We start from the raw sequence: 26,889 nt of genomic DNA, 5'->3' as shown, positions 1-26,889 counted from the left end.
CGAGTCGGTCACCTGGACACATGATTACAACCAGTACCAAGCATAGCCAGCGACTGCTACACTGCCAGCGCCAGGCTGCAGGCACAGCATCGCCACGCATATCAATATGATGTTGACCATCTCGGCTCTTAGGCTGAGCAGTGCAGTTGAACGGCAGCCAATGGCTATGTGTCCTGCAATTCTTTTGTATTAAGCATGAAATGCTTTTAGCTCCCGTTGTCGGCAGTGTGGTGACGTCACGCCGAGACCGATATCCACTCATCCGGGCTCTGAATAAAAGGGAAGTTTATTCAACAGTGCAAACAAACAAAACATTGGAAACACACTCATGACTGAGGGCAAACCAAATGCATACAAAGTGGGTGGCCACCCAGAAACACCATGACCTTATTTTAACACACCGTACATATCACAAATTACAGCCTATAGTGCATAGAACGAACACTGGACAAAGAAGAAAGCCTCCCGTAGCAACGAAGCACGGGGGGGGGGGGGGGGGGGGGGGGGGGCAAGGATCTTTCTCAGGGTGATTGGCCCTTTCAAAATTATACACCACCATCCTCGAACAAACCAGCATAGTCGGTAAAGAGAGGGGGGGGGGGGGGTCGGCCCGGCTAATACCGCAGCGCCGGCATAACCAGCCGACCTTCGTGCACGACAAAGAAGCGTGTGTGCCACCGTCGCAGAAACCGCGCCTCCCCATCCGCTGCAAGCCTTTCAGACAGGTATTGCCAGATGAGGAGACGCAGGCTCTGCAACGCGGGGTACATAGCCGTTGCCGGTTGACGCCGGGCTTCGGCCAGACAGCGGCGACGCCACAAAACAAGCATAGCGGACATAAACACTAGTTTGCCAAAATAATCCCGTGGTTGCCGGATGCCTGGCCCGGCACGAACTGAAAACATCCGATGTACCTGCCACCACATTATCCGGGCAACACGGCACTCAAAGAAAGTGTGTCGCGCTGTCTCTCGCGCTCCACATTGCGCGCACTGGGCGTTGGGCACAAGGCCCCATGATAAGAGGCGTTCGCGCGTGGGGAGGACTCTCCATCTCCTCCTCCACTCAAAGTCGCGGACCTGCGGAGGGAGACGACTTGTGCACCACGTGCGCCACTTGCGTACCGCGGTGCGCCGCTGGTCGTCTGCGCCAAGGCGCACGCACGCGATCATCTCGCTCAGCCGAGACGCGGGCGTCTCAGTCAGGTCGACTCCTGGCAAGTCAGTACAAACAGACTGCTTAAAACCAGCAGCCGCTCTATAGAAGCGCAGAGGCCTCTCGGCCTGTGGACCTATATGGCGCTCAGTGGTGAAGAAGCGCCGCACTGTGCTCATCCAATAAAACATGAGCGAACGCCCAAGGTATGCGTCGCTCTCCACCAGCGTGGTTACGAGCTTGGCGCTGAGCGCACGCGCCATGGTGGCTTTACAGGGCAGCCCGAGTCCTCCTCTAGAAGGCGGCAGCTGGCAAAGGCGTCGAGCGACCTGCGCCGTGCCACCGTCCCAGACAAAGGCGCCCACAAGGGACGCGAGCCGACCCGCCGTACGACGCAGCATCACTGCTACGCGGGCCACATAGTGGGCAAAGGCGCACGCGCGGCCCTTGATGACGCTCACCCTGGCCTCCATGGAGAGGCCGAACTGCGCTGCCATCCTTAGCGCGCTCGTCGTGCGCGCAACAACTTCATCCCATGTCCGGGACGACACACCGCTCTGCTCAAAAAGGACTGCTAGCACTCGGACCCCGTCCACGAAAGGAATGGGCACCGGGAGGGGATCGCTGAAGGTCCCAAAACGAAGCGCCCTGCTCTTGCTGGCGTTGAGCTCGGCACCAGACAGCGCCGCGTAAGTAGTAAATACGGCCAGGAAGGCCTCAAAACTCCGGGTGTCTCGGACGAAGATTGAAATATCGTCGGCATAGGCCGAGACGACGATTGTTTCCTGTCCTGTCAATGGAAAGCCGCGGATGCGTTCGTTGGAGGCGACGCTGCGCAGCAGGGGGTCCAAAGACAGGACGAACAGAGCTGGAGAAAGAGGGCATCCCTGGCGCACGCCACGTGTTACGGGGAAAGGAGCGGTGACTGACCCGTTCACCAAGAGTTCGGCCGTGAGGCCCGAGTACAACGATTTGATGCGCTCAATGAAGCTGACAGGCAGCCCAAAGCACCGCAAAAGGGAGTATAAGTAGCGATGCTCTACTCTATCAAAGGCCTTAGCTTGGTCTAAGGAAACAAAAACCCCGCTAGTCCCTTTCGCGTGTGCGTATGCGAACACATCGCGCGTGAGCGTGAGCGACGCAAAGACCGAACGGCCAGGAACAGCGCAAGCCTGGAAGGGGCTAACGAGGTTTGGCAAAAGAAGACGCAAGCGAGCGACGAGAATCGAGGCGACCAGTTTGTAGTCAGTATTGAGCAGGGTTATCGGCCGCCACGCCGCCGGGCATGACGACGTTGTTCCCTGCTTTGGTATCAACACGATTCGGCCCGCACCGAAAGACGGTGGCTTAGCTCCTTCCTCGAGGAAGGCGTTCACCAAATGCGTGAGGAAGTCCCCGAGCACATCAAAGAAGGTGTAGTAAAACCCGGAGACTAGACCATCTGGTCCGGGTGCGGAGGCGCGATTCATGTCGCTTAAGACTGCGTAGACCTCCTCCCGCGTGGCGCGAGCGCAAAGAGCCGATTCCGCGTCGTCGGGCGCGTGGGGAAGGGCGGCGCAAAAGGCGTCTACAGCAGCGTCAAACCCATCCCACTCGCACAGGCCTTGCGACGCAAAGAGATGGGCAAAGTGATCACGGAAGACGTGCTCGATGTCTTGGACCTGCTCGGAAATCGTGCCATCTGGCATAGTTACGCTTCCAATACGGGCCGGTCGGTCGCTCTTGTGGCGGCAGCTGTTCGCGTGAAAGAGGTCAGCGCGTTCCTGCGACAGCATGTGGAGATTCGCTGCGGTACAGGAGGCCTGGGACCCCTCTTCCAGGATGCGGTGGTACCGGACGCGAAGAGTGTCCAGGTACTCTCGCATCGCAAAGGTGAGCTCACCCCCTTGCTTCACGATACGCATGCGGCGTAGCACGTCGTTGAGCGCCGCAGTCTTCCGCGCGTGCTTTGCTCTGCCAGCCCGAATGAGAACTTCTCGCCATCGTGTTTTCAGGGCGTCCCAAATCAAGGGACTGAACTCAAAGAGGGCAACAGAGTCCACCAAATCTGCACGGATGTCGCGAATGCTCTGGTCGTCCACCAAGAGTGAGATGTCCATTCTCCAAGTAGAGAACGTCGCAATTCGGCCCGAAGCGCACCTCAAGGATACCGCGACAGGTAAGTGGTCGCTGAGTGCTCGGGCGCCTGGTGGAAATGGCACTACCTCGCAGGATACTAGTTGCGGCACGAGGGCTGGAGGTAGGTACACCCGGTCGATTCGACTGGCGCTACGGCCCCTAGCACGTGTGGCCACGAAAAGGTTCCCGTGCAGTTCGACCCACGCGTCCGTAAGGTGCAGCTGGCGAACCAGTTTGCCTAGCTCCTTGGCGTAATAATTGGACGCACCTTGACCGGGGCCCTGAATGTCACGCCACGAGTCTAGGACGCAATTAAAATCCCCCAGCAGGACATATGACACGGATTCAAGCAGGTGGGATGTAAGAGAGCGGAAAAACTCGCCTGTCAGAGATCGCGTGACGGGCGCGTACAGGTTTACAAAGCGAGTCCTCCGCCCGCCGAGGAAAATGTCCACCACCAGTACTCGACCATCGTAACCAAAGGTACAATGCGCACCTGCGCGGAAAGCCGGCGTGAGGAAAACAACGCCCACACCGCAAGACCGTGAGTCCGTCAAGGAAAAGAAAGCATCGACATGAAAGCGTGAACGGAAAGAAATAACGTCTGCAGGGGTGCGAAAATTACACTCCTGCAAAAACAAAACATCAATTTGGTACGAACGCGCAAGGTGAAGCACCTCCCGTTGCTTATCGGGAGAGCGAAAACCCTGCGCGTTAAAGGAGGCAAAACGAAAAACAGCCATCATGAAAATAAAGGAAGCAATGTAACAAAAATAAACAACGAAACAAGTAAACAAAACACAACGCTGACGGACTCACAGTACAGTTCTGCGGATAGAGTCTGCGAGTGCGTTGATACACCGGCGCTGGGGGGGGCGTCGAGGCGCTTGGGAGGCGTCCCGGGTCCCTGCTGGCGTCCTGGCTGGCGGCCCCGCGGCGGCGGGACGACGATGCCAAGCGGTGCTAATGGTTGCGCGGTGGAAAGGTCCGGCCGATGCGCGCGGCTGCGGCAGCAACACACAGTCACACACGCACCAACACACTCCACCGCGCAAACACCGTCCATCGTTCGCCAAACGCGCCGACGGAGCCAGCGCGCCGAAAAGATAACGGCGCCGTAGAGCGTCGAAAGAACGGCGCTCGGGCGGCCGCCGAGCAGGGAGGGGAGGAGAAAAAGGCCCAGCAGGGCCTGAAGTCCGGCGAGGAGGCGCCATGGCGGAAACTATTCGTTTCCCTCGACGTCCATGTGGACGCCGTCGCCGTCGTCGTCTGCCGTCCTCGGTTTCTTCTTCGGCGCCTGGGTGGCCGAAGAGCAGGTCGCGCCGCCGTCCGACGACGAGGAGAGCTGGCGCTTGGGGTCGTCGAGCTCGAGAGCCTTGCGCGCCCCCCGCACCAACTTAGCTGCGCACGGGCCCTGCGGCGGCAGGGCGACCGGGATGTGCGGCGGCTTCGGTCGCAACTCGCTTGAGCCGTCGCTGCTCGGGGCGTCCTTCACGGGTGTGTGCAGGGCGTCACTGGGGGAGGGCGAGCCAGGCGACGTGGTGTCCGTGCACGTGCCCTCGTGCTGCGCCGCCGTGGGCGCGTCAAGCAGCGAAACCTCCAAACTCGGAGGTTCCACAAAAGAGGACTCGCCCTGCGAGTCGTCAGACTCGGACGAGGTCGATTCCGCGACGTCGGAGTTGCCCGTGGACAGCTCCGTCGCGGATTGGCCGGACGAGGTGCCCGCCGTCTCCGTGCCCGCCTGGTCGTCATCGGGCTTGGTCGCGGCGTCGTCCCGCACGTCAGCCCCCTCGAGAGGGCTCGCCGCCGCCTCCTGTGCCGCGCCGCTCGAACCGGCGCCAGCCCCCTCAGGTGTCGCCTTCGGCCCGGGTTGCACACCAGGCTCCTGGGAAGGTCTGGCTGCCGCAGCAGCCGCGGCCGCCGCGTAGGACCGCGGCACGACGCAGTCGGAGGACGGGTGGTCGCCTCCGCACCTCTTGCATACCGGCTTGCAGTTGGCGCCGATGTGTCCGTACGCGCCGCACCGGCCGCAGCGCACCGCCTTACACGTAGCGCCGAAGTGGCCCTCGGCGCCGCACCGGGAACAGACGCTGTTAGGGACGAGGTAGCAGCATCCCACCGCTGCCACCAGTTTGTTAAAGACGAGGTAGCATGGTCGTGTGCCGGAGAGAGAATGAGGGACGTCTGAGACGAGGCTGCTGGGAAAAGACAATTAGAGGACTTTATACAGGAATATTTACAAGTGAGCTGCAGGAACGCTGCATCACGACAGCTCAACAGGAGACCATGATGACAAAAGCTCTTCGGCCGTGCCGCTGCCGGCTTTTTAAGAGTTCTCTTCCCTAGGGTCCCTAGATGGGGGCCGGGTTTCACTGGCACCAATCACCGACACGCACGCACTCACTCACTCCCGAGAGATCACGCCGTCGTCACGCGCTGGGAGAGGGGAACGATGCCAACCACGTAGCGCAGACGCCGAAATGTCCATGAGCGGCGTTCGCGCGCGTTTCGAACGCGCGTTCACACTCGGTGTACGGGAAACGCTCGCTCAACCGGGCAGACGGACGCGGCTTCCGTGGCAATCCAGGCGTTCACCCAACGCGCGTCTCGGGGTTTGTCGGCGTTTCGCTGCTGCCATGTCGTTGTCTTCCCCACGACGAAAGCCAGACGTAACAGACTGCCCCGCCGGGGGAAGGAGATCCCGATGGACAGGGGACAGCATCCGCTGTCCGGAGGGATGTCGCTTGAGGCTGGTCTCAACCGGAGTCGGTTCTCTCTCGGCGGTTCTGGAGCTCAGCGCACCCCGAAGTCTTCCTTTGCAGGTGCAGGTTCCCAAAGGGCACTGCAAAGTGACTCGTGCTCCGCTAGCGTTAGAACCACGCCGAAAACCCGACCGCTCAGTCCGCAAGCACGACACAATCCCCACTAAGCGATGCCAGGCTCTTTCCCTCTTACAACCCAATCAATCCCTGGGAGTAGTTCCGCAGCACTGAGAAAATGCCCACAAATCGGCACATTACACCACAAAGCGCATCTCAATTTTAAAACAAACAAAACCAATCGGTTCAAAATCCTACATCAGGAAGAAAAACCACCAGTAAACTGCAACTATGATGCTGACTATTGCGCTAGGGACCTCAACTTAAGCTATCGGCATTACCTTTGAGACTCCCCTTTTTGTGATGTATTCCGATTCGTAATGACCCCGACAATTACGAACGCGCTTGTTTCTCCTTCATTTTCTGCTAAACTTTTTTTTCAGCAGGAATCACTCAAAAAAGAAAAATCAAACAGCAGAGACATCCTCGCAATCTGCTGCTAACGAGCCGCGCCGCGGCTCAAAGGGGTCGCCTATTCTTCAACCGCGCCCTGCGCGGACGCACACCAACAGTGGCTTTAGAAGCCGACAATCGACAAAAATCAACTGCTCTTCGACACCTGCGAGCCTCAGACGCCATGCAACTACGATTTGTTCCGCACCCCGGCCGCGTGTCTACACCACCTGAGTAGCGTCTGAACATTTGAATGCGAGGTGTTGACGGTCGCGCATGAAGGAAACGCCTACGAGAACTCCTTTCTCGATTCGGCAATGTCCTTCGACTGGAACACGTTCTGCGGCGTTCCCTCGTGAGGTAGCAGGGCGTTCTTCTCTGTGGGCGGCTGCAAGTTTCACGCGTTCTGCTACCGCAGCGTCGCCACAATGGGTCAGCTGGCTTTCGCGCTGTCTGTACACGCCTAGCCAGTCTGGCCTTTGTACGGCGCTTATCGCATCTGGCGTGCCGCGATGACAGTCTTGGAGCATTACATGGTTGACCGGCCTTCACCCTTACGATGCTTTGGGCCCGTCCTTTGTCCTTTCTGTCCAGACTGCCCTTTTGCATGGCTCTCCTTGCGCGCGGTCGCCTTCCGGAAACTTTCTTAGCTGTTCCGTCCTGCGCGTCTCCCTTTCTCGCGGGGCACTCAGCCTTCTCATCAGCTTTTTGACTCAGCAGCGAGCCGCCTTTTCTACTAGAATTCGAACTATCGGCTCGCTCTTTCGATGAGTCACTGCGTGTCGCAGCACTTAAGTGTCCCGACTGCCCTTCAATTTCGGCTGGGCATAACTTACTACCCTGAGGCTTGCTAATCGATCCTAATACCCTAACGCTCTTTCCCGGAACTTGAACTATGAGACGCTGTTCGGCTAACGTAGCGTTATTGTCCTGGGTACTACCTTCTCGATCGCAGCAATCAGCCTCCTTCCCGGAAAGTGCATGCTTTCTGGGCTCAAAACCAACGCATTGCCCCTTTCCTTATTTTTAGCAGTGCCTGCATTATCGCCCGAGCCCTCATGGCTGGCGGATCTGCACTCTTCCTCGTTGCTAGCCTTAGTGCCTACATTACCGCCCGAGCCCTCACGGCTTGTGGATCTGCACTCTTCCTCATTGCTAGCCATAGTGCCTACATTATCCCCCAAGCCCTCACGGCTTGTGGATCTGCACTCTTCCTCGTTGCTAGCCTTAGTGCTTACATTATCCCCCAAGCCCTCACGGCTTGTGGATCTGCACTCTTCGCTAGCTTTTTGACCGAACTCCTCGGTCCTCGCTGCCGAAGTCGCCTTTCTTTCCTGGACCAAACCTGTCCTATGCCGCCACTTCTGAACAGCACTCGTGTCATCCGGCGACTGAGCGGAGCTTCTAACTCTGTCCCTGACACTATAGCGGTGTAGCTTACCACCGTCAATTTGGCCTTCCAAATCTGCCTCCGCGGGAATTCGAAAGTATCGGAGGAGCGCACTTTTGGTTATCGCATAGTTGTGGGCATCCTCGTCAGACAACCTCGCCCAAACATTACAAGGTTCACATGGGAGGAATCCCATCAACACAATTGGCCAATAATCCTGATCTAGCTGCTCCTCCATGCAAATTCTCTCAAAATTTTCCAGAAAAGTTCTGAAATTTTCCCCTTTTCTGAAAACTCTTAAGCGAGATCGCGTTCTCATACTTCTGATCGCGTTAAGTTCACGTGTGAGTTCCCGCATCTCTCTTTCGTATTCCTGTTGCCGCTGCTCTCTTTCGCGTTCCATCTCCATGTCGAGACGCTTCCTTTCCAAAGCGTATTGACGCTCGCGTTCCTCTTTCTCTTGTTTTTCTTTATGTTCAAGTTCCTCTTTCTCTTGTTTTTCTTTACGTTCGCGTTCCTCTTTCTCTTGTTTTTCTTTACGTTCGCGTTCCTCTTTCTCTTGTTTTTCTTTACGTTCGAGTTCCTCTTGTTCTCTTTTTGCCAATTCCCTCTCCTCAATGGTCTCAAGGCATTCCGCAAGCTCGTCATCTTCAGCCTCTAACGCAAGAATAGCCTTCAGCAGTTCTGGTTTTCTGAGTTTGTCTGATACCTCCAGACCAAACTCTTTCGCAAGCTCCAGTAACTTTGGTTTGCGCAGCGTCTTCAAATCCATGGCTGCTCCGAGTGCTGCTTCTCTACTGCCCGTGGTGGTGGTAAATTCTTTTATTGCTCCCAAAACAGGGGACCAGTCTAGGGACCGGTTGCGCTGGCCTAGAGGAGGTCGGCGGGGATCCCTTGGGATGTCGCGGCCTCCACCGCGCGCTGGATAAGCCGGCGTTGGTCTGCCGGCTCGGAAGTACGCAGGAGAGACTCCCACGTCTCTGGGGTGTTTGGGTTGTTTGTGTTGTAATGTGTACAAGTCCACACCATGTGTATGAGAGTGGCTGGAGTTGAGCAGTGTTTGCACATGGGGTCTATCTGTTGTGGAAAGATCTTGCTGTATAAGAGGGGGTACGGAAAACTGCCAGTTTGTAGTTTGCGCCATTGGACGGCCTCGCGTCTTGTTAGATCACGGTGTGCGGAAGGATAGAGACATCTTTCGAGCCGGTAGTGCTGTAGTATGTCCGTGTAAGTGGTGAGTAGAGAAGCGCGTGAGATATTAGTGTCAGAGGAAGCAGGGAGGCCGATCATACACTCTGCTCGGCAGCTGAGATCTCGGGCGAGAGTGTGCGCCTGTGCGTTTCCGCTGAGCGACTCGTGGGCTGGGGCCCAAAGAAGTACGCGAGAGTTGGAAGAGGGTGCAGTAGAAAGGAGAATGTGTGACGCCTGGCAAGAGATACGGCCAGCATCGTAGTTGCGAATAGCCTGTTGAGAATCACTGATGACGACTTTGGTATTAGGGTCAGCTAGCGCTAGCGCAATGGCAACCTCCTCTGCTGCTGTGACTGTTTCTGCATTGCGAATGCTGCAGGCTGTGTACCAGCTGCGGTGAGGGGCGAGAGCTCTCTACTGCCCGCTATTGTCTTGCTGCAACTAACCCAGCAGCAACGACAACCCAATTACCAGCTCTGTTCCTGACACTAACAAAAGCCTGGCAAAACTCAGCAGAAGAAAGTCCCGCACTCACCAAACCTCGCAGCCAAGAATCCAGCGCAGTCGGTCCGCTGCAGGCAACCAGTCATCACAAAGGGCTGTTGCACTGCCCCCGACTCGCCGTTCTGCTGCTCAGCGTCCCGTTGTCCGCAACTCTCCGCCGGCGTCCGATGTTTCGCGTCCCACCGCTGCCAACCAGTTTGTTAGATACGAGGTAGCAGCATCCCACCGCTGCCACCAGTTTGTTAAAGACGAGGTAGCATGGTCGTGTGCCGGAGAGAGAATGAGGGACGTCTGAGACGAGGCTGCTGGGAAAAGACAATTAGAGGACTTTATACAGGAATATTTACAAGTGAGCTGCAGGAACGCTGCATCACGACAGCTCAACAGGAGACCATGATGACAAAAGCTCTTCGGCCGTGCCGCTGCCGGCTTTTTAAGAGTTCTCTTCCCTAGGGTCCCTAGATGGGGGCCGGGTTTCGCTGGCACCAATCACCGACACGCAGCACTCACTCACTCCCGAGAGATCACGCCGTCGTCACGCGCTGGGAGAGGGGAACGATGCCAACCACGTAGCGCAGACGCCGAAATGTCCATGAGCGGCGTTCGCGCGCGTTTCGAACGCGCGTTCACACTCGGTGTACGGGAAACGCTCGCTCAACCGGGTAGACGGACGCGGCTTCCGTGGCAATCCAGGCGTTCACCCAACGCGCGTCTCGGGGTTTGTTGGCGTTTCGCTGCTGCCATGTCGTTGTCTTCCCCACGACGAAAGCCAGACGTAACAACGCGTTTCATGCCTCGGTATTCAATCATGGCTCGAACACCGGCCACCGTCAGGAAGTTCGGCGGAGCCCGGGTCATCTCGAGCTTCACCAGGCGCGTCCCGTTCCCGTGGCCGTGGACTGGAAGGCGACCTCGGTGATGGCGCGCACCTTCCCGTACGGTTGGAACGCCGCGGCGATTTCCTCGTCGCTGACGCACGGGGGGAGACGGAAAACCGTCACGTGCACCACTGGAACCCAGCGACAAGCTGGACAGGGCGCACGCGGTGACCCTCAGACAACTGCAGACGCTCACGTACCCCAACCCGGAGCTATACCACAGGCTTTACCCCGGTACATACCCGACAAATATATGCAAGGTCTGCAACGCCAATGTAGCCACTTTAACTCACATGCTCTGGGACTGTAACAAAAACCTTCACGGTGCTAATTCCGGAACCCTCCCGCCGCGGTTGGCCGCTGCCTTGCGCAGCCCCAGCCTCGGGGACCAACTCTGGGCCGTCCAGCAGGCCCGCGAGGCGACGGCGAGGCAGCGCCTCGACGTCCCCACGTGGGAGACCTAAGGCCCCGTCGGCGAAAGCTCTGCAGGACTATGAATAAAGTTGTTACCAACCAACCAACCAACCACTGCAACCCCCATCTGCTCCAGTGGCACCTCCTTTCCGGCGATGAGCAGCGAGCCCAACGCCACCATTTTCGCTGCCTGCGCCATGGAAGCCACGGCCGCCAGGAAACGTAAACCACCAAGGTGCTGCAAATATGTCAGCCCCCCGACTCCGAGCACCTCCTCGAGCAGGTCGATGAGGCGATCGGCCGGAGCAGGGGCGGTATTACGGAACTGTCAAATCAAAAACTTGTCAAAAACGCGTCAAAAACTCGTCAAAAAGCCCCGCCGTAGCCGCGCTCCTATTGGTCGGCCGTGGCCGGCGGCCATGTTGCTTTCTTGCGTCATGGGTGGCTGTCGTTTACGTCACGGACATGACAGAAGTGGTGACGTTGCACGCCTAATTATGCAGGCGCATTTTGACGATTTTTTTTGACGGCTTCGAGGCGGTCAAAATTGGACCGTTCCGTTTTTGACAGAAAATGGCGGCGGCGGCAGCGGCGTCGTATGTGGCTGAGGCGGCTGCGGCGACGCGAGCAACGGCGAAGGAGGGCGCACGAAGACGCGTTTGACTTGCCGGACGAGCTGTTCCGACGCCTTTTTCGACTGGAGAGGCAGACTGCGGTGTGGCTATGCGACGAACTCGCCGATGAATTTGGAGGTTTGCGTGCGAATGCGCTGTCGGTGCAGCGGCGGGTGGCAGCGGTTATTTGCTACCGGCGGCTTTCATGCAAGCTTCGGCAGCCGACGACACCTCTGTGCCACAGCTACATACAAATAAAACATGCTTATGCTGGCAAATAACTTTATTTTCCCCTGCAAATCGCACTTCGTGGTCGTCCGGTCGAGGAAAAATAAACAGACGACCACACATCACATACAACGCTTCACGCTTTGACACTTTTGTCATCGATCGTAAGAGCCGAACAACACAGACCTTAACAAGTTGGCTTCGTCGATTTTTTCGCACTTAGATCAACCGCACAGTACCTTGATTTTCGACGCCGCGTAAGAAAACAGTATCAAGGCGTGGAACAGCTGTTTCCGTGCAAAGCGGCTTGTTGACATTTTACCGCCGTCTGCGCACCCCCGCGGCAGCAATAGTTACCCACCAGGAAATTTAATAGCCTAACTTCTTGCGCTTCTTGTTTTTGTTAATATTTTTTAGCTTTAAACATCATTTTTTGGCAAAATAAAATAATAATTATTTTTATCGCTGTGCATTTCTTTACTCGTTTACCAAAAATTTAGCAGACGGTCCCTCGTCGTGCAGGCAAATGATTCGGGGCGCCGCTCTGCTGTAATTGGCTGATTCCTCGTTGCGTCAATTTTGCGTCAGGCGTCGACGTCACATTGTTTCGTCATTTTGACGTCACTGTCAATAACTTTTGACAGGTTTTTGACAAAGTTCGGTAATACGGACCCAGGTTCCGGCACAGTAAACAAAAAGCATTGCGCCTTTGTGGGGCGCACTGCAGGGCAGGGTCTCTCCATCGCGACGGGGCCCGGGTCACCACGGCAGGAGCGCGGCGCCGGGCAGCAGGACGGCAGGCAGGACCTCCGGGACGCTGGATCCGGGGGCCCACCTGGACAGGAAAAGCTCGATGATCCGCTGGCTCGACGGGCAGCGTAACGGCATCCGGGCACCGTACGAGACTTCACGAGATTTAACGAGACTCTCTAAGCCCTCCTACGCAACCGGCATGCAAGCGCCGGTTGGTCTCCAAACGAGTCACAAAAAATAACTGCTGCCAGTGCCTGCCTTCTCAATGTTTATCAAGATATCAGTCGAGCGGTCGTTTGATAACGCATGAAATTATAATTTACGATTTCTAATAACGCGTGCAGAAAGCACATACATGCCACAATATTTAAGCATGAAATGCTTTACGGTGCGGTTCGGGTGTCCACCGCGATGACAGAGAATTACTGCTCCATTTCCTGTCCTCAAAAAACGTTGCGTTCAAAGGGCAAGGCATCGCGCCGAACGGGTGGTGGCGTTCCTACCTTCCTGTAAGGTGCGGCTCGGGTGTCCACCGAGATGGCAGAGAATTACTGCGTAATTTCCTTTCCTCAAAAAGCGTCGCGTTCAAAGGACGAGGCATCACGCCGAGCGGGTGGTGGTGTTCCGCAGACTGCCTGGCAGCGCTACAACACGCTGTCGCGTTCCACTCCTAAAGGCGAAGCTTAAGCGTCATTAATTAGCAGTTTATAAGTATTTAGTGATTAATCAGTCATTACACACTAATCAGTAATTTGTCATTACTTCGTCATGAATTATGTGTGACGTAATCCAGTGGTAACATCACCAGTGTCACATACGCAAAGTGGTGCTGAAAACGCTTTCGCCTCTACGCACTGCGGACAGTTTCGAACGCGCTGCATATACATTCTTGTCAGGCCAGCGTCTCGTCGTGTCCGCGCGCGCTTCGCATTATGCCCGTAAACATTTCATGCTTACTCTACTCTCGGTTACGGGAGAGGCAGAGTTTTTTTTGCAAGGTACGTTACGAACGAACGAACGAACGAACGAACGAACGAACGAACGAACGAACGAACGAACGAACGAACGAACGAACGAACGAACGGACGGACGGACAGACGGACGGACGGACGAAACGAAACGAAACGAAACGAAACGAAGCGAAGCGAAGCGAAGCGAAACGAAACGAAACGAAACGAAACGAGACGAGACGAGACGAGACGAGACGAGACGAGACGAGACGAAACGAAACGAAACGAACGAAACGAACGGAACGAACGAACGAACGCGGAGTATTCTGGTCTAATACCGCGGCTCCTTTCCGCTCATTATGTTATCTTCTCAGACACCCCATTAGTCTGGCAAATTTATACTCCTTCAGAGGCAAGCGCATTATTTAGTTATGATTTCTGTGGCAATGTCAATTCAAAGCCAAGCAAAGACTGCTAGTTGCAAGGCTAGCGGCTGTGCCTGGAATAGCTGGCAAATGCATTATCGGAACAGACCTATAGTTTCGATATCGTCTATAATCGCCGCGATTGTCACTAGCGATGACGTGGGCCTGACAGGGGGATGACAAGTTTTCCAAGACAAACTTTGGGTAGACCAGGATGCATAATCGAAAGTTAAGAATTTCGACAATGGCACTGACGTACATACTCCGCAGGCTCAAATATTAGTCGCCAGAGCTCTCGTGCATACTCACCAAAACTTGGCTGGTGGGCGGTGCTCCTGGAGTGTACAGGCTTCAATCACAGAGGCTTTACACGCAAAGGAAATTTCCTTTCTTCACACAGATACCGCCGGCATTTTCACCAAGTGGCACTGTTACTGCTATCACAGTAAAAAAAGAAAACTGTGAGATGCACGCGGGTGTCTTTAGTTACGAAACACCCCGGCATCGTTTACCGCGCAGACAGTCCTTCACACAGCTCTCGGTGCAGTACCAGATAGAGCAAAGTTTCGCAGTATTATCACGCTACTCGCGGCGAATGTGTGAACACAAAAACCTAAACATCGAGACACTTTCTCAACTTCTAAACATCTATGCCTGCGCTACTCTCGACGCAGAGGTGAAGACCATGTCTCTCAGCAAGCTCCCCTTTCCGGACAAGAAGCGCAACCCGAAGCTCGTGCGCTATGATCTGCCCCGGTTCGTTCTCGACGAGCACGGGTGTCTGGTCATGGAGACGCTTCGCACGGAGGACCTGCCTACGGCAAGTGGCCCCAATAGGCGACTGTTTAGCAGCCACGGTTCCAGCGTATGCGTCTGCGGTGTCTTAAGCTCATGGCCCCAAACTGAGGGATTCAACGGTCGGCATATTATAACGATTGCTTTTTATAGTAATCCTTAGGTTTAATGAAACAGAATTCGACGGCGCGCTTCCTGTTTCCTCTTGATCATTACTTGAAGCTCAGTGATGATGGAGTCCTAGCCTGTCTTCAGCCAGTCAGCGAAAAAAACAAAAAGGAATAGAAAAAAAGAAGGTGACTCAACAAAACTTGCAGAAGGGCTAGATGTCTCATAGTTTCAGGAACTTGAAAAGCGCACTTACAAGGCAAACAGGGCGGGACGTCATTAAACCAGAGCTATTTTCTTTTCATTTAGCAAATAAAGGCAGATGAAAGTAAGCCCTTCTCCCGTGTACTTCTTTTGCCTTGTAGTGTTTGTCTTGTAAATGCTCTTCACAACATGCTGTGATTGACTTGGAATGCCAGGGCACTAGCATGTCGCATCCGGTCATTCCTATGCAAGCGGCAGCTTGTTCATCAGAGCTAGAGCAAAAGAGGAAGCAGGTGCTCCGCAAATGGTGCTGTTGTGGCCACTGAAATGTAACATTAGCCGTCCCTACCAGTGCCTCGATGAAAAACTCAATTGGCTTTCGCAATTACGCACTGGGCGCCAGACCCCGTCAGTGACGATCCGGGCTGGTGAAAGAAGCGGCGGCGCTGCTGTCGCCCTCTTGAACAGGTTTCCATGTCCTTGCTGAGGTGGTCTGCGGACATAGTTGGTAACTTGTGTTTCACCCCGTGCAGGGCGCATAAAACGACAAGACATTTGTTTTCGCAGCCATTCGGCAGATAGTGAGTTCGGCGATAAAATGCTGCCGCTTGAAATCAGCAGAGCGCCGTGGTGATCCTCCCGCTCGACGCTGCGATCGGAGGCTCTTGTAAGGGGGCGCTGCTAGCGTGGCCGCTGTAGTCATGCGGTCACCCCGACCGTTGCACTGTCTATTCCAGTTTGCTCATTTAACCATGGTTTTAATCTCTCAAGACTTCTCCTGCTATGACGTCGGCGAAAGCAATTGATAAGGCGTTTAAAACACCCGTTCCGCGATCTCTTCGTAGGGTCCTCCCAACGACGCGGAGTACGAGAGGAAACGATTCGGCCTTGTCATGTTGGGCGTCGTCCTCCTGACAGGCGCCGTGACACTCCTCCTGGTCGTCACCATCATAGTGCATCACTCTGGCTGGCTCGGTCTTCGTGCCACCGAAGATGACGACGTCACTGCCTCCTCCTATTTCTATCTCAACGCCTCCATGTGAGCGTTTGCTTTAGTTCGCGAACGCAATTAATTTTAAAAACAGACGCCGCGGTGGCTCAGTGGTTATGGTGCTTGGCTGCGGACCCGAGAGACGCGGGTTCGATCCCGGCCGCAGCGGTTCAATTTCGATTGAGGCGAAATTCTAGAGGCCCATGTACTGTGCGATGTCAGTGCACGTTAAAGAACCGCAGATGGTCGAAATTTCTGGAGCCCTTCACTACGGCGTCTCTCATAGCCTGACTTGCTTTGGGACGTTAAACCCCATAAACCAAACCAAACCATTTTGAAAACACTAGAGAATTTTTGTCGTTTTTGCCGGAATTGAGCAATATTTGGTCACCTTTAACTTGTCCTAAGGGAAAACATTCTTCTAACAATACCGTTCTCTATACTGTTGTTTAGTCGACCGCCAGGAAGTGGTATAATTAAGGAGAAGACACTAGAGCATATTGCTGAACACAAGACCTGGGACGCCATGCTGCCGAACGTTACCGAGGAAGATAACGTCGACGTCGCCGCCTACCTTCAACGCGCAGAAGAAGCCTGCCCGATTAAGGATCAAAGACCAGCAGCGGACCGACGCCAGACGCTACAACCTACGAAGACGCAACGCGGAATTCAAGCCAGGAGACCGAGTGTGGGTTTGGACGCCCATTCGCCGCCGAGGATTGAGTGAAAAGCTTTTGCGCCGCTATTTCGGCCCGTACAAGGTTCTTCGTCGGCTAGGTGGATTGGACTATGAAGTCGTCCCTGACCAAATGACTGCATCCCAGCGACGCCGCGTACGACCAGAAGTAGTCCATGTCGTACGCCTAAAGCCCTATCATGCACGCTCGAGGACGCCGTGTTTCCACATTCGGTGTTTATTTTAGAGCGCAGCTCTTTGGCGTCCGTTCCTGGGTTTCGCGTCGTCGTCGGCGTTGTCGTTGTCGTCGGCCTCGTAACCAGCTCCGCCCCCCTTTCATCCGCAGCTGGGGTTGACTCACTATCGGCGTCAGCGGCATCAGTCAGTCGCTGCTATCTCTTCCCTCCTCCCTTTATCGTGTTGTCCGCTTGCTGCGCGCGCTTCTGCCCCCATCGTTTGCCGCTGGGTGTACACGCCGCCCCCCTCCCCCCTCTTCCTGCGAGTCTCCGGTTGTCAAAGCGCCGGCTCGAACTTAATTCCTTTCTTCGCTCCTCCTCCAATGCAACCCCTGTGCGGTGGCAATCAGAGAGCCAGATCGGTGGCGGCGGATCTGTATATGTGCACCGCCCGAGCCGAAATTGCCGCTGCCGTTCGCCACTGCGAAATTATATGCCAGTTCTTTCTGAGCCATGAGCGAGACGACCGATGGAAGTCCTCCGTCTGCTAAAAAAAAAATTCTGTGATAGCGCATACATGTGTTGCTCGATTTCTTTGCCTCAATCTATCGAAAAGGTGAAACAGCTTATTTGCTGCGCTCAAATTTCGCATTAGGAAGTAACGTAATCATCGGTAATTTTTTGCACAATCCGTTTTAGAGCGCAGCTCTTTGGCGTCCATTCCTGGGTTTCGCGTCGTCGTCGGCGTCGGCGTTGTAGTCGGTCTCGTAACCAGCTCCGCCCCCCTTTCATCCCCCCAGCGCTATCGGCGTCAGCGGCATCAGTCAGTCGCTGCTATCTCTTCCCTCCTCCCTTTATCGTGTTGTCCGCTTGCTGCGCGCGCTTCTGCCCCCATCGTTTGCCGCTGGGTGTACACGCCGCCCCCCTCCCCCCTCTTCCTGCGAGTCTTCGGTTGTCAAAGCGCCGGCTCGAACTTAATTCCTTTCTTCGCTCCTCCTCCAATGCAACCCCTGTGCGGTGGCAACCAGAGAGCCAGATCGGTGGCGGCGGATCTGTATATGTGCACCGCCCGAGCCGAAATTGCGAATACGTGTGAAAAATAAAAAAAAATTCTGTGATAGCGCATACATGTGTTGCTCGATTTCTTTGCCTCAATCTATCGAAAAGGTGAAACAGCTTATTTGCTGCGCTCAAATTTCGCATTAGGAAGTAACGTAATCGTCGGTACTTTTTTGATTGTTTATAGCCGCATTATGTTCTAGTAGTAGTAGTAGTGAAAACATTTATTTTTTTTTTCAGAAGGAAGAGTTAGGGAGTAGGGGGATGGGGATAGATAGATGTGGAGCTTCAGTGGTCGGTCTTCCCTAGTCCAGGATCCCGTTGGCCTCCGCCGCTGCCTTGGCCCTCGTCACCAGCATAAGCTGTGTGCTCGGGTCGGAGTCAGCCAGGAGGGCCTCCCACTGCTCTAGACTAGGGCTATTTACCTTTGGTAGTAAAGGGCTTTTTTCGCAGCCCCAGGTGGCGTGGTACGTTGTGGCGTAACCCCCACACCACACGCACTCTTTCGCGTATCTGTTCGGCCACATTTTGTGATACATGGCTCTGCTTGGGTATGTGTCTGTTTGCAGTCGTCTGAGCGTGGTGGCCTGCTCTCTGTCGAGGATATCCGCCGGAGCCGAGTACTTCTTGCGCGCTCCCAACAACGCCTTCATTGCCTCCCCGTAAGATTCTGGCGTGCTGAAGGGTTCGACAGGCAAACCCGCCCTCCGGTTCGTGAACCCTCGGACAACGGTGTCTGCCATGAGATTTCCCTCAACCCCAGTGTCAGGGACCCAAATGATGGTGTGTTGAATGTTTGTATTGTTTGATCCATGTCTGTGTTGTTTTTGTTGGAAGAGAATACTCGCGGCTTTTCGGCCGATCCTTCCATCTCTGTATGCCCTTGCTGCAGCCTGAGAATCCGTGGCTATCCAGTAACTCAGTCCCTGCCGATTGGCTTCAGTCAGGGCTAGAGCTATGGCGATCTCTTCCGCTGCTTGTGTTGTCCTTGTGCTCACTCATGCACCAGTAACTATATTCCCAATGGCGTTCACTACTGCTACCGCCCTAGCGTTTTCCTTCGTTCTGTACTTGGACGCGTCAACATACAGAGCCATCTGTTTCTTTTTTAGGAACCTGTCCAACTCCAATGATCTCGCCGCCCATCTTCCTTCGTGGTTCTTCGGGTCCATGTTTCTGAGCACTGGTTTAACCAATAAAGTGCTCCTAATTTGGCTGTCAATGTCTGTCTTGTCTTCGCCCTCGTCTTCTGCCGGGTATCCTAGCTTGACCAGTAGTGCGCGGCCAGCGGCTGTTCTTTTAAGTTTTTCTATTTGAAATCTGAGCATGGTTTCGCTGTGCTCCTCATAGGTGCCGTACACACCCATGTTCATCAGCTTCTCTGTCGAGGCGCAGGTCATGACGCCTAAGGCTTGCTTATACGCCCTTCTGATGCATGTTTCCATTTTTTTCTTTTCCCCTTTGTTAGGTTGTAGGTACGGAAGCGCGTATGTCATCCTCGGTATGATGAGCGCAGAAGTGATCCGTAACGCATCTCGCTCCTTCACCCCTTTTCTCTTGTTCGTAATCCGGCTTAACATCCTGCATATCTGTTTCGTGGAGTGTTCCAAGAGCTGGATGGTATGGTCCCGTTTGCCTTTCTCCTGCAGCCACATTCCCAAGATGCGAAGCTTATTTGTCCTTCTTACGGGTTGTCCATCTATCTCTAATTCTATCGTCCCCCTGTCCTCTCTATTTTTGTGAAGTCTAATAAATTCTGATTTTTCTGGGGAGCACTGCATCCCGCTAAATAGACCCGACAAAATCGAAAAGAGAAAACAGCAAAACGATAGAACGTATCACGCACAATTTTCAGGGAACGGACGCCCAGATTACAGATTTTCTTTGGTCCAGGTAGTACGTCGGAAGCACGCAAGTGCCACCCTGCACCATGGTATATTCAGGGACAAGGAACTCGAAGCTGGATGAACCGATAAAAGACTACGAGGTATACGCGGCTGCCAGGTCATTCACAAGGAACACAACACCGGGAAAAGATCAAGTAACAAATGCAATGATCAGAAACCTCAGTGATGACCAAATCGAAAGCCTGACTGGACTAATCAACGAGCACTGGGAAAGGGGCACGGTCCCGGCGGAGTGGAAACACGCTGAGATTATCGTGATACCTAAACCAGGAAAAACACCCAGTTTAGAGAACCTTAGGCCCTTTTCACTAACTTCATGCCTCGGTAAACTATACGAGAAAGTGGTCAAGACTAGACTGAGCATTTACATGGAGGACAACGGTCTGTTTCCGGATACCATGTTCGGGTTCAGAACGGGGCTCTCCACGCAAGACGTGATGCTCCAGTTAAGAGACACGGTACTAAAACAAATATCGGGCACTCGAGAAGGCGTAATCTTGGCCGTAGACCTCAAGGGGGCCTTCGACAACATCGGCCACAATGCCATTCTCACAGAACTCTCGGCAACAAACTGTGGGGAGAGGATCTCCGCATACGTAAAGGCCTTCCTGTCTAACAGAACAGCAACGATCGGCATCAACAACATTAGGTCAGAAAAGAAGACGACGCCAAACAAAGGGACGCCACAAGGATCCATCATCTCACCTTTGCTCTTTAACATAGCAATGATTGGACTAACTAGGAGACTGAAAAACATCAAAGATGTAGAACATTCAATTTATGCGGACGACATCACAGTGTGGACGACAAAAGGATCGACGGGAAACAAGCAAGAAATACTGCAAAGAGCGGCGGATGAGATCGGTCAATATGTTCTAAAGCATCGAGTCGATGCTTCTTTGAGAGGGGAGTAATGCCGCGAATATTTGTAGCGTTCGTTTGTAGTATTTGTTTGTTCATGTTTCAAGGGTGCCGACGCGCCGCTTTATCGCTTCGTTTGTGACGCAAGACGCGCCTAGATTTATCTCGATTGATCGCATCCGGACGGAGCCGATTCTAGTTTGCGCCATAAGGTGCTAGTAACTTCCTAAGCTTTATCTCAAATGTTCGCTATCAGCTTTAAAAAGAGCACGGCCGACAGCGGCGGGCATTCTGTTCGACGACCGCCGAGCACGCTTGTTGCACGCCGCCGCCGAGTGATTCAGGTCTTTGCGGGCGCAAGACAGCGCGAATAAAGAGTTTCGTTTCGAAGACATTCTCGCTGTGTTCCTGTTCGCCGGACTGCAGTCACCACTACGTGACAATATTTTTTTGTGGTACAGTATCCGTTTTGACGTCATCCTTTCTTCTATCGCCAATGATTTCAGCGGGAGGTATCTCAGTAGCTTTGTGAGCTATCCTTCTATGGCTTTAGTTAGCTGTAAAGAAAATTTCCAATACAGAGTTTTTGCATCGCGGAGACATACTAACGTAGACGTATAACAGTTTACCGGATGCCGGCTGTGCCCGTGCAGTGGCAGGCATGCGGCCAGGCGGCGCATTCAGCTGGTACTGCACGCATGCATGTGGCATTCATTAAACCTGCACACGTCTGTAGTCGTATACAACTCGGAAACGAAGCAGCAAATGACCCTGAAAGTAAGGCCTCCCAGTGGTGGTTAATTCGGACTTAATTCCGTGTCACCCTAACTTCACAAAAGATTAACCTAGAGTGTCTTGGATCAACCAACGATTGACGGCGACGTCATAAAAACCGGTCGACGACACTGGCTGGAGGACCTCCTTTCAGGGGCTATGTAACCGGCTATATCTAGTACATATGTGGCTACAGCTAGTTGTAATTGGCTATAACTAGTACATATCCGCTATACTAAAACTCTCCGGTATATCTGGAAGATTGAGCATTCCTCCTGTTCTTCCCCACTACAGCTGCCTGTTTCGGAAACTGCGAGGCTGACCGCGGTGCCAACATTATCAGACCAGCGAATTTTTGCCAGACGCGCAAAGCACGTATTACTGCTAAGCAAAGACTAAAAACATCGGCACAAAGATCCCGAACTTGAGGTCGCTCACAAATGCCTAAATATAAAGTTTCTTCCTTCTTCCTCTTCTTATTCCTCCTCCTCCTCTTCTTCTACCTCTTTATTAAGTTGTCTTCCACTTTTTTGCTACTTGCAGTCAAACTCGCCGTCCGTCCGCCATCTCGCAAACAAGGTATAATACACCGAAGACTGCGACGCCTCCAACCAGCGAAGCGACGACCAAAAAAGAAGAGAACAACGATAATACCTCTGCCGACGAAAGCACTGGCGTCATTCTGCCCGTGACGCGCTCCGAAGCGATGAACTGTCTGTGGCTCTGCCGCGCGTGTCTAATAGCATTTCTTGACTCGGATACTAGAGCTATTATTCCACCTGTATCTTACGCTATGTGATTTGAAAATGAGTATGGGATGCATCATCTCATGCCACTTGCTGGAATGTAAAAATACGGCACCCAAGCAATAAAGTACGCGTTCCCTGCAGTATGGTTTCCACACAACCCACTGCGCCTGGCGTAGCTTATCATCATCAGCCTGACTACACCCACCGCAGGGCAGAGGCATCTCCCATGCATGCCCAGTTAACCCTGTCCTTTGCCAGCTGCGGCCACCGTATCCACGCAAACTTCTTAACCTTATCCGCCCACCTAACTTTCTGCTGCCCCCTGCTGCTCTTGCCTTCTTTTCGAATCCATTCGATTGCCTTTAAGGACCATCGGTTATCTGGTCTTCGTATTGCATACCCTGCCAAGACCATTTGTTCCTCTCGATTTCGACTACGAAGTCATTAACCTGCAGTTGTTCCCTGACCCACTCTTCCCTCTTGCTGTCTCTTAACGTGTCAGGTCACTGTTGTTTTCATTTATTTTTTTCCCCAATCTAGCCAATGTCTCTTAACGTTACACCTCTTTATTCCTTTCCAAAACTCGCTGCATTATCCTTAGTATAAGTTTAAGTTGAGCCCTTTTCGATTGGCAGGCTTAAGGAGTGAGATTCGCTGCACCTACGACATTTCACCATTGCCACAACCTTAGGGCCTATTACTGCAGCTGCAGTGAAGTGCTCTCAGAGACGCTGAACATTAAGGCGCAAAAAGTCATAGGAACTCCATGACCTTCGGCGGGTGGAAAATGCATGATAATTTACTCACATTGCTCACGAAACCTCCAGGCAACTGCTCTTCAACGAGAACATCGCTGGTTGCCTTAGAGCCCAGTGCGTGAAGTTCTTTGAATGCCCGAGCAGGAGGACCGCGGTTCAATCCCGGCCATGGCGACCGCATTTCGATGGAGGCGAAACGCAAAGACGGCTGTTTGCTGTGCAACGTTAGCGCACAGTAAAGTGTCCTGTGTCCAGGTCCCTCCACTGCGATGTCCCTCACAGCTCATGTTCACTACGGGCTATAAACCACAATTTACCATTCACAATTTCCACCTCTCATGTTAATCGCTGGAATTACTAAGATATTGCAGCGGGTAGACGACGACGACACTGAGTGATTGGACGAGCGGAAGGCAGACGAAGACGACCACGAAGTTCTCGCTGTGTTCGACCATTAAGCCTGAGGACATCATCATCATCATCATCATCTCGGTGCCGCTCGCAGCTGTTCCCTTCGGTTGTGTAGATAACTCGAAATATCTTTTTTCTCGCAACAGTATGTTGGGATATTTCATTGTGTCTCATGATTATCAGCTTGAGAACTTTCTTAGGCTTTCAGTGAACTAATTACGTTCTGTGCCCGAAGCTGTAGGCCATTCTTATGGCGTATGACAACGCTGATGGCTTCAAGGACCCCTCGCATTCAAAGTATTCAGAATACAGTGCCGGTTTGAAGATCGACGATGCTATAACGGCTTGATGAGTAATAAGTGGCGTTGCAGTGAAAGTAGTAATGCGGCAACATTGTGGCAAACTGAGTACACGGCGATCACTTCACCGCTGGATCCGGCGTGAAGTTTCGAAGTCCCTCTGTGTTTTCTTGCTTAAGGATCGGCCATAGATTGTTGTATAGATTAGACTAATCTAGGATCGGTAGCAGCAAAATAGAACAAAATTTTTGGAGTTACTAATTGCACTACAACATCTCCTTGCATTTCTATTAGACTTGTCAGCCAACTTTAGTTGTCTACCTCTTGATACTGATGAGCAGCTGTGGCATGACCAGAAACCATTTCTTGGGACGAGTAGTGGGCCCCTGGTTGAAAGTAGCTCTGCTTGAATTCTCTTCCGTCGGACATGTTTGGGGCGAGTGGTCGTGAGCTTCAATTCTGTTACCCTCTTGAAGCTACTCAGTCACCCCGTTCGACAAGCCGAGTCTGCAGGCCCGGCTCTGAGCGGCGCAGCGTAGCCTCCCAGTGGTCCTCGGTAGTGATTAAGTGGGAGAGGGTGATAGGGAGGCCCACTTGATATTGTGCAGTTGGGAGAGCAGAAGGTTGGGTAAGTATGGGAAAGAACTGCGGGATTTCGTTTGAAGCTGTCGCCTGAAGACTTCGCGCGGGCAGAATAGGGATCTGTCGGCCGGATGGTAAAGTCGTCGGTCAAGTCGGTAACTTGGGATGATGTCCTATTAAGGCGAAGGCCTTTAATACCCCATCATTGTCGACAGAAGGCTGTCAGCCGAAGCTTGTCAGCAGAGGTGTCATGCTTTTGACGGGTGTCCACCGAGATATGTGAGACAGTTACTGCGTAATTCCTTTCCTCGAATACAATTTTCATTTTCTAGATTACGGCTCCACATTCTCTTTCTTCTTTCACTCCGACTTTGTGTGGTTGAGGTGTCCACCGAGATGACAGAGAATTACTGCGCGATTTCCTTTCCTCAAAAAGCATTGCGTTCAAAGGGCAAGGCATTGCGCCGAACGGGTGATGGATTGGATTGGAAAACGTTTATTGTCAGCACAGAGCCCTAGTGGGCATTATACTAGGTGGCTTCGAGCCCATGGCTCTTGGCGACCTTGTGAGCCCACTCAGTGGCCCGGACTTGCGTCAACGGGTCTGAGCTGGCCAGTATAGCCTCCCACCGCTCTAGAGAAGGGACTGGTGGTAGGTCCGCCGGTGGCGGTGCCTTTTTGCAGCTCCATAAAATGTGGTCATATCCGGCTATCTCGCCGCATTGTTTGCAAGTAGCGTTGTATTGTGTTGGATACATGTGTGCTAGTCTCGACGGGCTAAAGAAGGCTCGCGTCTGGAGCCGACGCCACGTTACCTCCTGGCTTTTGTCGAGCTTTTTGTCTGGTGGCGGATAGATCCTCCTTTCCAGTTTAAACTGATTGGTGTATTCGTGAAATGATATGAATGCATCTCTCGTGAAATTTGGGGACTCAACCCGGCTCACTGCTCGGCTGACATAACCTCGAGCTATACTGTGAGCCAACTCGTTTCCCCTTTTCCCCGAGTGTGCCGGCACCCATATTAGTTCCACCTCTCTTTGGTCCCAGTCTTTATCTCTTAGGATTCGTTCTGCCTCCTGGGAGATCATACCCCGCGCAAAATTGTTGATAGCCACCTTGGAGTCGCTAATTATGGTGACTGCTTTGGTGCTGGCCATTGCCATGGCGATAGCCGCCTCCTCCGCTGTCCCTGAGTTTTTAAGCATGAAATGCTTTTAGCGCCCGTTGTCGGCAGTGTGGTGACGTCACGCCGAGACCGAGAGCCATCATCCGGGCACTGAAATCCACTCATCCGGGCTCTGAAACGAGAACATCCGGGCACCGTACGAGACTTAACGAGATTTAACGAGACTCTCTAAGCCCTCCTACGCATCCGGCATGCAAGCGCCGGTTGGTCTCCTAACGAGACAAAAAATAACTGCTGCCAGTGCCTTCTCAATGTTTATCAAGATATCAGTGGAGCTGTGGGTTTGATAATGCACGGAATTATAATTTCCGATTTCTAATAACGCATGCAGAAAGCACATAAGTGCCACGTTACACTTCGTTCTCATACGTGATCTCTTAGGGGCTTCGCGCATCGAAGCAAAGCCGCGCAGGCGCACAGGGGCCCGGGGGAGAAGCGCTGCGTTCAAGGGCAAGGCATCGCGCTGAACGGGTGGTGGCGTTCCTCCCTTCCTGTACGGTGCGGTTCGGGTGTCCACCGAGATGACATTAGGCCCGTAAACATTTCATGCTTACTCTACTCTCGTTTACGGGAGAGGCAGAGATTTTTTGTTTTGACCGATGATGATGATGATGAAAACTTTATTTGTAACAAGGGAGTTTTGGACACGTCGGTCCTTGGGCCCCCGCACGGCCCCACTGCACTCAAACGTTCATGTCCCGGAGGCTCATGACGCTGGCAGCCCGGCCGGTGGCGATGGCTTGCTTGGCCGGGTCCTCGGAGCGCAGTAGGGTCTCCCAAGCCTCCCAAGAGGTAATGTGCTCCAGGCCCCGCGGGGGAGGATCCGCCGGGCAGAGGAAAAGAATATGGTCGAGGGTGGCTTTGGGGTGGTGGCAGAGGGTACAGGAAGGGTTCGTGTGGACTGGGTGATATCGCGAGCGTATATAAGGGGAGGGCAAAGTGCGTGTTTGGAGCCGCCTCCAAAGTGTCTGATGGTAATTGTCGAGGGAAGGATGAGGTGGGGGGTAGAGCCGACGCTCGGCTTTGTAGGCCTGCGTCATTTCACTGAATGAGTGCATGCGCTCCCGCGAGAACCCCAGGTCGGAGGCCGCCGGTGCCCGGTTGAGAGAAGCTCGGGCTAAAGCGTTGGCGGCCTCGTTTCCGGGATTCCCGGAGTGGGCAGGCACCCATATCAGCTCCACATGGCGGGGCGGGTGCGCGGCGAGGGAGTCCAGTATGCGAAATGCAGGGACGTGAACTCTCCCGCGAGCAAAATTTAGTATGGCAGTTTTGGAATCTGGCAGTATATATCGCGCCTCCGTGCGGGTGATGGCCAGGGCAATGGCGGCCTCTTCGGCCTCCTCCGAAGTGGCAGTAGGGGTTATGTGAAGTGTGGCAATGGGTTGGAGGGAGGGGTTCGTGATGGCGACAACCGCGTCCTCGCCCGTGCATGCGGCATCTACCCAAACGGCATACGGTTCC

The 26,889-nt window shown here is 53.7% G+C and overlaps 1 protein-coding gene across 1 annotated transcript in view; it reads left to right on the top strand.

Moving 5' to 3' along the window:
* The first annotated feature begins 15,877 nt into the window (after positions 1–15,877).
* The window catches only part of LOC149331104 (uncharacterized), a 28,405-nt gene continuing 17,393 nt past the window's right edge, over positions 15,878–26,889 (top strand). Inside the window, exon 1 of the mRNA XM_089556328.1 lies at positions 15,878–16,038. Coding sequence (XP_089412454.1) covers positions 15,893–16,038 — 146 coding nt within the window. The 5' untranslated portion in view covers positions 15,878–15,892. The remainder of the gene's footprint in view (positions 16,039–26,889) is intronic.

Source organism: Amblyomma mixtum, chromosome 8 (genome assembly GCF_055824585.1).
Source record: "Amblyomma mixtum isolate Tamu chromosome 8, ASM5582458v1, whole genome shotgun sequence".
NCBI lineage: Eukaryota > Metazoa > Arthropoda > Arachnida > Ixodida > Ixodidae > Amblyomma > Amblyomma mixtum.
This window is presented reverse-complemented; position numbering and strand designations above follow the sequence as displayed.